General features: G+C 39.7%; 1 protein-coding gene across 2 annotated transcripts in view; it reads right to left on the bottom strand.

Moving 5' to 3' along the window:
* Window positions 1-12,153, bottom strand: part of ZMAT3 (zinc finger matrin-type 3) — a 33,076-nt gene extending 20,923 nt beyond the window's left edge. For both annotated transcript variants that reach the window (XM_033091536.1, XM_033091547.1), the window contains exons 1-2: window positions 11,912-12,153; window positions 8,094-8,420 (exon numbers count right to left, since the gene is read on the bottom strand). In XM_033091536.1, coding sequence (XP_032947427.1) covers window positions 8,094-8,363 — 270 coding nt within the window. In that variant the 5' untranslated portion in view covers window positions 8,364-8,420; window positions 11,912-12,153. The remainder of the gene's footprint in view (window positions 1-8,093; window positions 8,421-11,911) is intronic.
* Between the last annotated feature and the right edge of the window lie 258 nt (window positions 12,154-12,411).

The following is a 12,411-nucleotide window of genomic DNA, read 5'->3' as shown; positions in this document are numbered from 1 at the left end:
ACCATATACAAGAATAAATTCAAAATGGATTAAAGACTTAAATGTAAGACCCAAAACAACAGAACTCCTAGAAGAAAACAGGCAATAAAACAGACATTGCCTTAGTAATATTTTTTCTGGTATGTCATCTTTGGTAAGGGAAACAAAAGAAAAAAATCAACAAATGGGACTACAGTAAACTAAAAACATTTTGCACAGCAAAGGAAACCATAACAAAATGGAAAGATAACTACTGAATGGGAGAAGATATTTCACCAATGATACATCTGATAAAAAGAGGTGAATATCCAAAATTTATAAAGAATTCACGAAACCTAACACCAAAAAAAAACAATCCACTTAAAAAATGGTCAGAGGACCTGACCGGACATTTCTCCAAACAGGGCAGGCATACTCATGGCCAATAGACAAAAGATACTCATCGTCACTAATGATCAGAGAAACACAAATTAAAACCAGAAGGAGAGAGCACCTCACACCTGTCAGAATGGCCATCAACAATAAATCAACAAACAATAAGTGTTGGAGAGGATGTGGAGAAAAGGGAACCTTCGTACACTGTTGGTGGGACTGCAAATTGGCACAGACATTATGGAAAACGGTTTGAAGGTTCCTCAAAAAATTGAAAATAGAACTACCTTGTGACCCAACAATTCCACTACTGGGTATTTAGCTGGAAAAAATCCAAAACATTAATTCAAAAATATATATGCACCCCTACATTCATTGCAGCACTATTTACAATAGCCAAGATATGGAAGCAACCCAAGCACCCATCAATAGACAATTGGATGAAGAAGATATGGTACATATACACAATGGAATATTACTCAGCCACAAAAAAGAATAAAATCTTACTATTTGCGACAACGTGCATGGACCTAGAGGATATTATGCTGAGTGAAATAAGTAAGACTGAGAAAGATAAATACCATATAATCTCACTTATATTGAAATCCAAAGAACAAAAATAAACAAACAAACAAAACAGAAACAGACTCATAGATGCAGACAACAAACTGATGGTTGCCAGAGGGGAGGTGGGTTGGGGAGCTGGGTGAAAGAGATGAAGGGACTGAGAAATGCAGATGAGTAGTTACAGAACAGTCACAGGGATGTAAAGCAAAGCATAGGGATTACAGTCAATATGGTAATAACTATGTATAGTGCCAGGTGGGTACTAGACTAGTCAGGGGGATTACTACGTCAAGTACATAAATGCCTAACCACTATGCTGTACACCCCAAACTATTATAAAACAATACTGAATGTCAACTGCAATTGCAAAATTTAAAAAAGGGGGGGATTGGTGAAGGGGAAGAGGAGGTTTAGATTTCTAGGTATAAGACGAGTAAGTCATGGGGATGTGATGTACAGCACAGGGAATATAGTCAGTAATATTGTGATAGAGTGGTACAGCGTCAGATGGCTGCTGGATTTATCATGGTGATCTCCTCTGTAGGTGGATAGGTCTATAAATGTTGAATGACTGTGGTGTACCCCTGAAACTAACATAATATTGTATGTTAGCTATATTTTAACAAAAATCTTTTTCTAAAAAAAAGACCATTTCAGTAGAACATTAGAATGGAAACCAGAGTCCTGGAGAGAATGAATGGGAAACAAAGACCTGACGAGGACAATTATACCTGGCAGAACTCTAAGGACAAGAAAGAAAAGAAAGGTTGCTAATAAGAGGAATGAAAAGTAAAGGGAAGGTTGCTGTTGCTATTTTTATTTATATGGAAAAACTTAAGCATGCTTTTAATTTGATCAAGGAGCAGAAGTGACAACAGGTGATGAAATCCAGAGTACAGGGTGAGGAATCAGCCTTGTCCAGAGAAGGGACATCTACTCCTCTGAAATAAGAAACAAGGTAGGGGAGGGCTCAGATGGGGAGGCAGAAAGCTGGTGCAATCCAGCTAATGGCAGGGTCATGGAGAGCTTCTGTTCCCTAATGAAGTGTATTTTGACCATCTCCGTCCATGGCAAGTTCATTTGGAAATCTATTAGATGGGAGAATTTTGAAAACATAAAAACTAGCTGAGATTAGAGTTGCTGATCCTGCCACCCAAACCTGAATGATCAATGTTCAAATGTACATGCCAAAATCAGTACTTAAATTTGGGGATAACATCTAATTGCACTCTCAGAATTATGAATTAAGATCCCTACATTTATCATCATAATGCTAGAACTACTTTTTTTACATGTGTTCGCTCTCTATTAGGTTGGTGCAAAAGTAACTGCGGTTTAAAAGATTAAAAATAACTGCAAAAACCGCAATTACTTTTGCACCAACCTAATAATTAATCTAATATGGTAGGTTATTTGGCTACTAAATACTACAAATAGAAATCCATGTTTATGACAAATTTTAGAAATGTACTTTGAGCAACTAGTTCTCTTTCAAATGAATATGCAAATTAGCAGATAAATTGTTTGACTTTATTTTAAATTGTGGATGCCTAAGCAAAATTTATCCATGCTTTTTTGCTTTTTTAATTTCTGTTAATGACCTTCCATCCTAAAGTGGTTCGTCTTCTGGGCATTTATGCTGCTGAAACAGCGTTGTGTTACTCCATGCCAGGCAGGGTTGCCCTAAGTAACCCGAACCCTGCAGATTTTAATAAAATGAAGACGTTTTTCCTCCAAAGGTTTTATTTTAAATTAAGATACAACTAAAGCCATAATTTTGAGACTGCAAAAATAGGTAACCTCATTAAAAACAAAAGAACAGCTATGGGTATTTTGAAGCAGACTGACCGGTTTAAAAAGTCTTGGGACTAAAACTAAATCAGTGGTGACTCCAGACACACATGGGTATTGCTAAGGCAGCCCCCACTTGAGAACATCAGGGTGTCATGGAAAGATGGTAGTGAGCTTAAAGGAAAGTATTGATTGAGCAGTTTTCACTGTGTGTCCTGGATTACTGGAACCGGATACAGTCAGACTCTAGTGTAACACTGCTCAAACCAGACTGAGGGTTGTTTACAATTCCCTGGGCAACTTGAAACTTTGCGATTTCAACAATGGCATCAACGACCTCGATCATTTTCAGTAATGTCATCACAGTGATTTATCACTTCACGTGAATGTGTTTCTAGCTTATAAGCAGGCTACCACTGACCCCTTTTATCTCACACATAGCTGAAATAGTGAATTGCAATCTTGGTATCACTCTATGCTAAAATTACAAAGCATGTTTTTAGAGCTCAAATAAAACTTTACTTTCATCATCTTATCAACCACTTTGTTTTATTAGTCTACAATCATTGCCATTCTGCCTATTTCTGGTTCTTGGTAAACCTAACTCATCGGTCTTACCCTTGTCTTTAGTAGCCTTTTTAAATCAATGCCCTTTTTTTTCAGTTGATTTTTTTTTAATTTTTTTTCAATTACCATTGACATTCAATATTATATTAGTTTCAGGTGTACAGCGTAGTAGTTAGACATTTATATAACTTACAAAGTGATCCCCCAGATAACTCTTATACCCACCTGACAACATGTATCGTTTTTACGAAACTGACTGTATTTCCTAAGCTATACTTTACATACCCAGGACCATTCTGTAAATGCAAATGTGTACTTCTTAATCCCTTCACCTTATTCACTCAGCACCCCCAACCTCTCCCCATCTGGCAAGCATCAGTTTGTTCTCTGTATCTATGTTTGCTTCTGTCTGGCTTGTTCATTTATTTTGTTCTTGAGATTCCACATATAAGTGAAATCATGTGGTATTTCTCTTTCTCTGTCCAACTAATTTGACTTAGCACAATATCCTCCAGGTCCATCTATGTTGTTGCAAATGGTAAAACTTTACTCTTTTTATGGCTAAGTAATATTCCATTGTATATATGTACCACATCTTTATCCATTCATCTTTTGATTGGAGCATTTAATCCATTTACAGTAAAATAATTATTGATAGGTATGTAGTTACTGCCATTTTATTGTTTTCTGATTGTTTCTGTAGTTCTTCTCTGTTCCTTTCTTATTCTCCTCACTCTTCTCTTTTATGTTGATGGATTTCTGTAGTATTGTGTTTGGATTCCTTTCTCTTTATGTCTTGTATATCTTTTGTTGATTTTTAGTTTGTGGTTACCATGTGCTTCATACATACCAAGCTATGTTTATAGCCGTCTATTTTAAGTTGATGGTCATTTAAGTTTGAACACATTCTATAATCACTAAAATTTTTACTCACATCCTCCACATTTATGCTTTTGGAATTATTTTTTTATTTCTTTTGTAAGTGTTTGTGTGTATGTTTTAATTTGCTATGGTAAATACACAGGTTCTTCCTATGTTTTTATGCCTTGTAACCTTTGTACTAGCTTTGGTGTTAGGTGATCTATTGATTTAATTATGTGTTTGCCTTTGTCAGTGAGAATGTTTTTCTTTGTAATATGTTCTTCTTTATATTTTTTTCTTCTTCTGAAAAGAACCAGTCAAAAATGAAGAATACAGTAACTGAAATGAAGACTATATTAGAGGGAATCAACAACACATTAGATGAAGCAGAGGACTGAATGAGCAATTTGGAAGACAAAGTAGTGGAAAACACCTAATCAGAAGAGCAAAAAAGAAAAAAGAATCCAAAAAAATGAGGATAGTTGAAGGGACCTCAGGGACAACATCAAGCATAACAACATTCATATCATGGAGTACCAGAAGGAGAAGAGAGAGAGCAAGGACGTCAAAACCTATTTGAAGAAATAATGACTGAAAACTTCCCTAACCCAGCAAAAGAAACACACGTAAAAGTCCAAGAAGAGCAGAAAGTCCCAAAGACAAAACCAAACAGACCCACACCAAGACACATCATAATTAAAATGCCAAAGGTTAAAGACAAAGAGAGAATCTTAAAAGCAGCAAGAGAAAAGCAGTTAGTTACCTACAAGGGAGCTCCCATAGACTGGCAGCTGATTTCTCAACACAAACTTTGCAGGCCAGAGGAATTGGCACGTAATATTCAAAGTGGTGAAAAGCCAGGACCTACAACCAAGATTACTCTACCCAGCAAAGCTATCATTTAGAATCGAACGACAGATAAAGAGCTTCCCAGACAAGACAAAGCTGAAGGAGTTCATCACCTCCAAACCAGTATTACAAGGAATGTTAGAGGGACTTCTTTAAGAATCACTGCCTCTTTATGTACTCTTTGTGTAGCCTTTGACACACATTTCAGGCTAATATTTCTATGCTTTCTTTCCATGTTGGTTCATCCACCTCTACGTTATATCCATGCTGTGATTGTCTATTTTTCTGATCCTTTGATCCACACTCTGTCATCTTGACCTTTTCTATCTTGTAAAACTCCAGATTTCACTTCTAAGATTAGCTTTCTTCTCTGCTTTCATAATGGAATTGCCCTATACTTTTATACATTAACTGCTTGAGTGGTCTCTCTGTAAAAATACTTCTCCCTCTTTAAAAATTACTAATAGGGGCCGGCCCGGTGGCTCAGGCGGTTAGAGCTCCATGCTCCTAACTCCGAAGGCTGCCGGTTCAATTCCCACATGGGCCAGTGGGCTCTCAACCACAAGGATGCCACTTCGATTCCTCGACTCCCTCAAGGGATGGTGGGCTCCGCCCCCTGCAACTAAGATTGAACACGGCACCTTGAGCTGAGCTGCTGCTGAGCTCCCGGATGGCTCAGTTGGTTGGAGTGCATCCTCTCAACCACAAGGTTGCCGGTTCAATTCCCGCAAGAGATGGTGGCCTGTGCCCCCTGCAACTAGCAAACGGCAACTGGACTGGGAGCTGAGCTGCGCCCTCCACAACTAAGACTGAAAGGACAACAACTTGAAGCTGAATGGCACCCTCCACAACTAAGATTGAAAGGACAACAACTTGACTTGGAAAAATGTCCTGGAAGTACACACTGTTCCCCAATAAAGTCCTGTTCCCCTTCCCCAATAAAAAAATCTTAAAAAAAAAAAAAAAAGTATGTTCTTTAAAAAAAAAAAATTACTAATAGTATTGGTTTCACTCAACTCTTTGCTTCTAAGCGCTTAGAAACAAGCAATTATTATACCCAAACTTTTTATTTTCTATTAGATTCTACTTTTTTAATACCCACTGGCTACTTCTTTATCTTTACCCTCGTTCTCAGCTGCTTAAATTGTCCCCTACGACAGTCTGTCCCTTCTCCTCCAATTTTTCCACTTAATAATTCTGATTATTGAGAACTTTACAAAAATTTTATTTCCCTTTTCTTATATTTTCTAATTTATGTATTCACTCTGTATGACTGATGGAGTTGAAATTAAGTATAATTAATAATCTTCTCATCTCAAAAGTTAAGAGCACACACACAAATGTAGAATAAAAAACCTAAAAAACGATTCTGTTTCTTATCTGCTCTAAGCCTTATACTCCAATGACCCTGCTCAAACTGAATTCTTTCTATGCGTAACCAGAAGCATCCATCACTGTCTGGAGACACAAAGCGATATTAGAGGGGAAAAAAAAGGCAGGAGGTCCAGGTATAATCCATGCACATATATTAAAATTACACAATGCCCTTCCATCATAAAAAGAGTCTTCCCTCATAAAAGCAGACAACTCTTCTTTAAAGGGCACACAAGTGGGTTTGCTTCCAAGTTAATGATCTATTAGGGGCTTACATATAGCTAAAAATCAAAACTTTAAAACCCAGGTTTGATTTTTCTAAGTGAGTTTTGGCTATACAACTGAACATCCCATAAGAATAAATGAAGAGGAAAGCTAGCACTAAGTTTTGGGTTTGAGATGGATCATCCTAACACTCCACTCAAATGGTAAAACAGGCAAAGGAAAACCCGGTATCCACCCATTGTGGTAGGAAGTGGTACACAGCGGGAATGAGGGCGGGGGTTGGGGAAACGGGGAAAAAAGGTAATAACAAAACCAGAAGATGCCTTTATGAACCATGGTGACATGTGCCAAGATCAGAGAGATATAATTAACTCAACTCTGTACCTGAGGGCAAAACAAACCCAAACAAAAGGAACTCCAGGGAAGCAGTATGTTCCCCTAAATCCCAGAGAAAACAATACACCATCAAAATACTTCTGATGTACAGTCACAAAGTGACACAGTATCAGTCTTTAGGATCAAAAGAGAACAGAAAAGACTTATACCCAGAGTAAATAAAAAGTTGAAGTTGTAGAAAGAATGGGATAATAGAAGAAATATCTGTGCGAGTCACCTTTCTCCATACTGACTTATTACCGTAGACATTCACGGAGGAAATGAACAGTCAAATCAACGATGACCCAGAAGAAAAACTTTCACTCAGTGGGATTTGGCCTCGATTGCTTCTCAGGTCTCTTTTCTCCAAAAAATGAATTATATCATTTTAAACAGACAACAATCTAGAATAAAAAGAAATACTGTATTCTCTTTTTCTAGCCAAAAATTAATTTTCTGTTTGTTCCTAGGTAAGAATACCCTTTAAATTTGTCCTTTCCACTAGCTACTCTAAATGGAGGCGAAAGCTTTAAATCTTAGAAATAATTATCAGTTCACACTAACGGGCTTATAGAAATCACAGTATGCTTCTTATGAATGAAGGGTAAGACTCAATACTCCAACCTCATTTTATTCTCACTGCAGAAAGATACCTGTGTTGTCCTTAGCAGTGGTAGGATATATAACAGGAGTCAGAGGTCAAAAGGGAAAAGCATAAGAATCAGAGATAGTGATTACCTTGAACTGATGCGAGCTGTATTGGCTGGAAGAGAAAGTATAAGGCTACTTCTCCTAGGCAATTGTGACATTGAACTGAGTTTGGTGTATCATGCTTCAAATACCTGTTCTCCTTGGGATCGCAGGTTTGTACACCAACACAGATGACATACATTTGCCTACAATGACAGATAAGCTATGAAATGTCACACAGCTTAGTACAAAAGGTTACGACACCATTCTATAAAAAGTGACGCTTTCTTTAAAAGTAGGAACATTATGCTTTTAATCAAACAAACAAATATTTAGTTGTTCACTAAGCCATCTCGATTACTCCAGGCACAATCAGTCGTGTCTTGAAAGACAACTCTGAAATGTTCTCCCACTAAATGCCGACTCTTCTTTTCTTCCCTTACCTGATAATGAGCCTGGGCTTGCTGCGCTGAGTTCAAGGTGACATTGCAGAGCTTGCAGTACAGGGGCTTACACAGCTCCTCCAGGGCAGAGTCTTGCTCCCCTCCCTTAGATAACTCTTCTTCTCCTGCCAGAGGTAAGGAAGCCTCCTGCCCGAAAGGCTTCTGTGGCAGATGCTGCAAGGTTCCTGTAGACCTGGCGGCCACTGACATAGGAGGAGACGATGAGGGCCGCTTAGGCAGAGGAAGCCCGGCGTGTTGCAAGAGGATCATTGGGTATGAAAGCCCTGGGCATAATCCAGTGGGCGAGCAGAAGTCAGGTCTTCAAATCTGAATCAAGAGCAAAAACACACTCACTTTAAAATGTGACCTCGGCGATACCACATGTAAATGATCACACCACCTGACCCCTTTCTCTACTTCTCCAAACCATCTTCGGGACTTTTTTCTTTTTGCCTCATCTAGCAGACTTCCCCTGTCTGTCAATGCACATCGACACAATGCTCTTCCACGGAGAACAGTTTTATAGATTTGGTTCTATTTTTCTTGGCACAGCTCCAACTGTGGTCCCTCTGGCCCAGGAACATTAATAGCACTGCATCCATAACTAATTAAATCTAAAAGTCACATGGCTGAAATGGACATCAAAGGTCACCTAGTCCAGACCCCTTCCCTCAGGCATACTTAACAATTAAACACTCTTGATAATCATGCATAGACAAAAATTCCACCAGCTAAGGACCTTATCAAATGTCTCCTTTCCATCCAAACTAGTCTTTCCATCCAAATGATATCAAAAAGAATGAAATAAAGAGAGTCACTTCTCAGAATCCTTAAAGCACTTCTAGAAGGAGCTAAAATATCAAGGAACTCAAGGAATCACTCGGAGTTACCATGTGACAAAAATAAACAAAAATGTACCTTCTGATCAACTAATAACATTTAAATAGTTGAGCCAACAGTCCTCACCGCAGAGGCTGCAAACAGGCTGTAGGCCATGCAGCCACAGACTTGCTCTGTTTGGAATATTCAGTGTTTTGTTTTGCTTTCATTTTTTAAATCGAAGTAGTCTTCAACATTTAAAAATCAAGAGATTCGTGGCTTCTCTTGATAAAAGAATGACCTGGTAACATGTGGCACATGGTCCCACGTGGGCAACAATTAACTAATTAGTGCTGAAAGGCAGGGTCCCCGGTAGCCACGCCTGCCTTCTCCAGGCCACCTCAGTCCCCACTTAGCCTGCTGCCTGGATCACTGTTACTTGCCTGCTCCCTGGAGGCCCTTGAGTTCAGAACCTCACCTCATATAGCCTTAGACTATATATTCAGGAGTCCCCTATAAAATCAGAATATTTTCTCTCCCTCTAGAGATAAATTACCTGTACAAAATAATGTATCAAGCAAATGTCTAATGAGGGAATGGATCACACTACCACAGCCCCAATATAATTCCAGTTCCTCAGTCTTTCAGCTATTTCCTTTCCCTTCCTTATTAAACAACTAGTAGTCTCTATTCTGTTTCCCTCAGAAAAGATCCAATATATTCCAATCCCTCTTTAATTTTATCCATGATTTCTCGTGCCTGCCACCCAGATGGCATCTTCTAACCCTGAGTATCTCAAAATGAACCACAGTACACAATTGAGTTCCCATGATTCTAATTAACCCAAATTAAAATCTTTATTTCAAAACCCACTATTCCTTCCATTCTCTCAATGCTATTAAAACTTTCCTTGGTCAACAGAATATGGATATTTTGGGCTGCTGACATGTGCCATCTGCAATAGAAATGTGTACATTTTATGACAACAGATTTACTAAAATTAACCAAATAAATTGTGAAAAGTCAGAAGTCTCTTTTACCATATTTAATAAGTATACACATGTTGAAATGTGAATCAAATAACACCTTTTATACTAAATTCAGGGTCTTGGGGCAGCAGAGGATATCAGTGCAATGGGGAAACAATGTACTTACGAGCAAAGTACATAAATTATTAGTCATAATATTTAACAATACTTCGCCTTAATCATAACATTTAGAAAAACAATATTATTTTGTTCATCAGCAGAAATTCGCTGCACGTACCTCTGGGATCATAAAGAAAAGCAATACAGATTTAGAACATTTAAAAAAACAGGTTCTCTATAATCATATTATTCCTCTCAATTAAATCAAGCAAAGACATTCAGAAAGTAAAGACAGATATATGGACATTTTTAAAAGGAAAACTAAGGAGACAAAGACCACTTTTCCAAAAAGTTTAACTACCTAATTATAGTAATTTACAATATTAAAAGACTACACATTCTGCCTGTACCGACACAACACACTGATACCAAATTGACATAAATGAGCTGCCAGTTCAGAAGAGAAATGGTGGAGGAGAGTGTCAAAACATCTGGATAAAAGAAATCAGCAATATCAACAGAAAATCAAATGCTACCAATAGCAATAAAACATGTCTGGACTTGTTTTATGGAAGCTCACTCCCAGTTGAGGAAATTTCAGCATGTGTCTCCCCCATTGTTGCCTACAGATTTCCATCAAAAGCTCTTCTCAGAGCACAAAGGTACAAGAGGCCCCCTTCCATAGGTGACAAAATCCCCTGAATTAAAGAAAAAATTCTCCCCACGTACAAACTTATTATCGCATTTTATCTTTAGATTTTTAAATAGCTAGATATTTCAAAATTATTTCTTGTAATATTCAGCAATCAAAATGATAATGTCAATTCCCAATAAGAATACATGACAATTACATCAATTGTTGCAAGCGAACAAATATAAATCTAAAAGAAATAAAACCAAGCTTTCAGTGAAAGCACAAATGGTGGAATATAGAGAAACCAAAGCATATGTGACTCAGGTCCATTCAACTACTGCATTAGGTTAAAAGAAACTAACTTGATGGCTGATGTAAATAAAATATTCCTCAGATCATAAAAACCATTCAATTTGATGCTTGAAGTGGCATAAAGGAAGGATTTATGGTGGTTAATGTCCCGGTTTGGAAGGAGTTGAGGGGACAATAAAGAAAATCAAAGCCTCACGGTGTATCCTGTTTAAAGAAATGATTACAGCATAGTTTCATAATTGGACTGGGGCCTACTCTTCACATTACCGTATTAAAGACAATCACTTTCTCATTTGGAGAAATCTACAAAGAGAACAATATAAAGGAACAGGTTACTGGCACCTCAGCAAACTAGGGAAGTCTGTAATTGGCAATTCTGGAAATGAGGAAAAGACGGTGAGCATTATTCAGAGCAGCCAGTACGCAGCCAGAAGGAATGAGAGAGAGAAAACTAGAAAAATAATCAGCTGAGGCAAGGTATCTCATATAAGGAAGACTCAAAAGAACGCAGGAATCCGGGGGCGAAGAGGCCTTGGTGAATTGGCGTATGTTTTCCAGTTTCAGCTGTGACGGTGCCTAATGCTAGGGCACCGGTTACATATTTGAATCAAAGCTACAGATACTTCAGCATCGCCCACATATACCTTACGTTCCTAAAATGTGCATATGCGTACACAGGAGCGCGCACACTCGCGCACCTCAATCTCGTAAGGATGCCATCACGAAAGATGGAATCCCCTGTCTCCCAGGAGGGGGGAGAGGGCAGCGAGAGGGCCAAGGCAGCTGCCCGCCTAGACGATCCAAATGGAGCACGTGAAAGGCTTAAAAACAAACAGATAAATAAAAGCAGCGCAAGTCTGTCACGTGGAAAGCAGGTGGAAAGACCGCAGCCGAAAGGAACCGCTAGTCCCCGCGGATCCTAGATCGTCCTCAACGCCCCGAGGCTCCGGATAGCTCGCACTTACCGGAACCCCTGGGACGCGCGGGGAGTCGGGGTGCCGAGTCCGCCCGGGACGCCCGCCGCCGTCTGCCCTGCGCGCCGGGCTTGGCCGGGCTCAACCCCGCCTCCCTCGGCGCAACTTTCGCAGCTGGCCCCAGCCGAGCCCTCTAAGCAGCTGAGGACTGACTCAAAAGTCAGTCCAACCGGACCCACAGGGAAACAGCTGCAGGAAGTGACTGCGGAACCGGGAGGCGGCGGAGGAGGAGACTGAAGGCGCCGGCCCGGCGTCGCCACTGCGCATGTGCCTGGCGGAGCAGGCGCTGCAGCGCGGCGGCGGCCGCAGCGGCTCCCGCATCCGCGGCGCGCGGGGTGCGCCCCGGGCAGGTGCGGACGCTGCGAGCTCCGGAGCGCTGGGCCGGAGTGGGGAACAAAGAAAGGCACGAGTGCGAAGGAGGATGCACCACCGCCAATCCCAGCGGACAGGTCCTCAGAGCTGTTCATCATATGCCTTGGAAAGTTGATCCA

Source organism: Rhinolophus ferrumequinum, chromosome 2, assembly GCF_004115265.2.
Source record: "Rhinolophus ferrumequinum isolate MPI-CBG mRhiFer1 chromosome 2, mRhiFer1_v1.p, whole genome shotgun sequence".
Classification (NCBI taxonomy): domain Eukaryota; kingdom Metazoa; phylum Chordata; class Mammalia; order Chiroptera; family Rhinolophidae; genus Rhinolophus; species Rhinolophus ferrumequinum.
The sequence above is the reverse complement of the archived record's forward strand: the minus strand, read 5'-3'. Positions and strand labels throughout refer to the sequence as shown.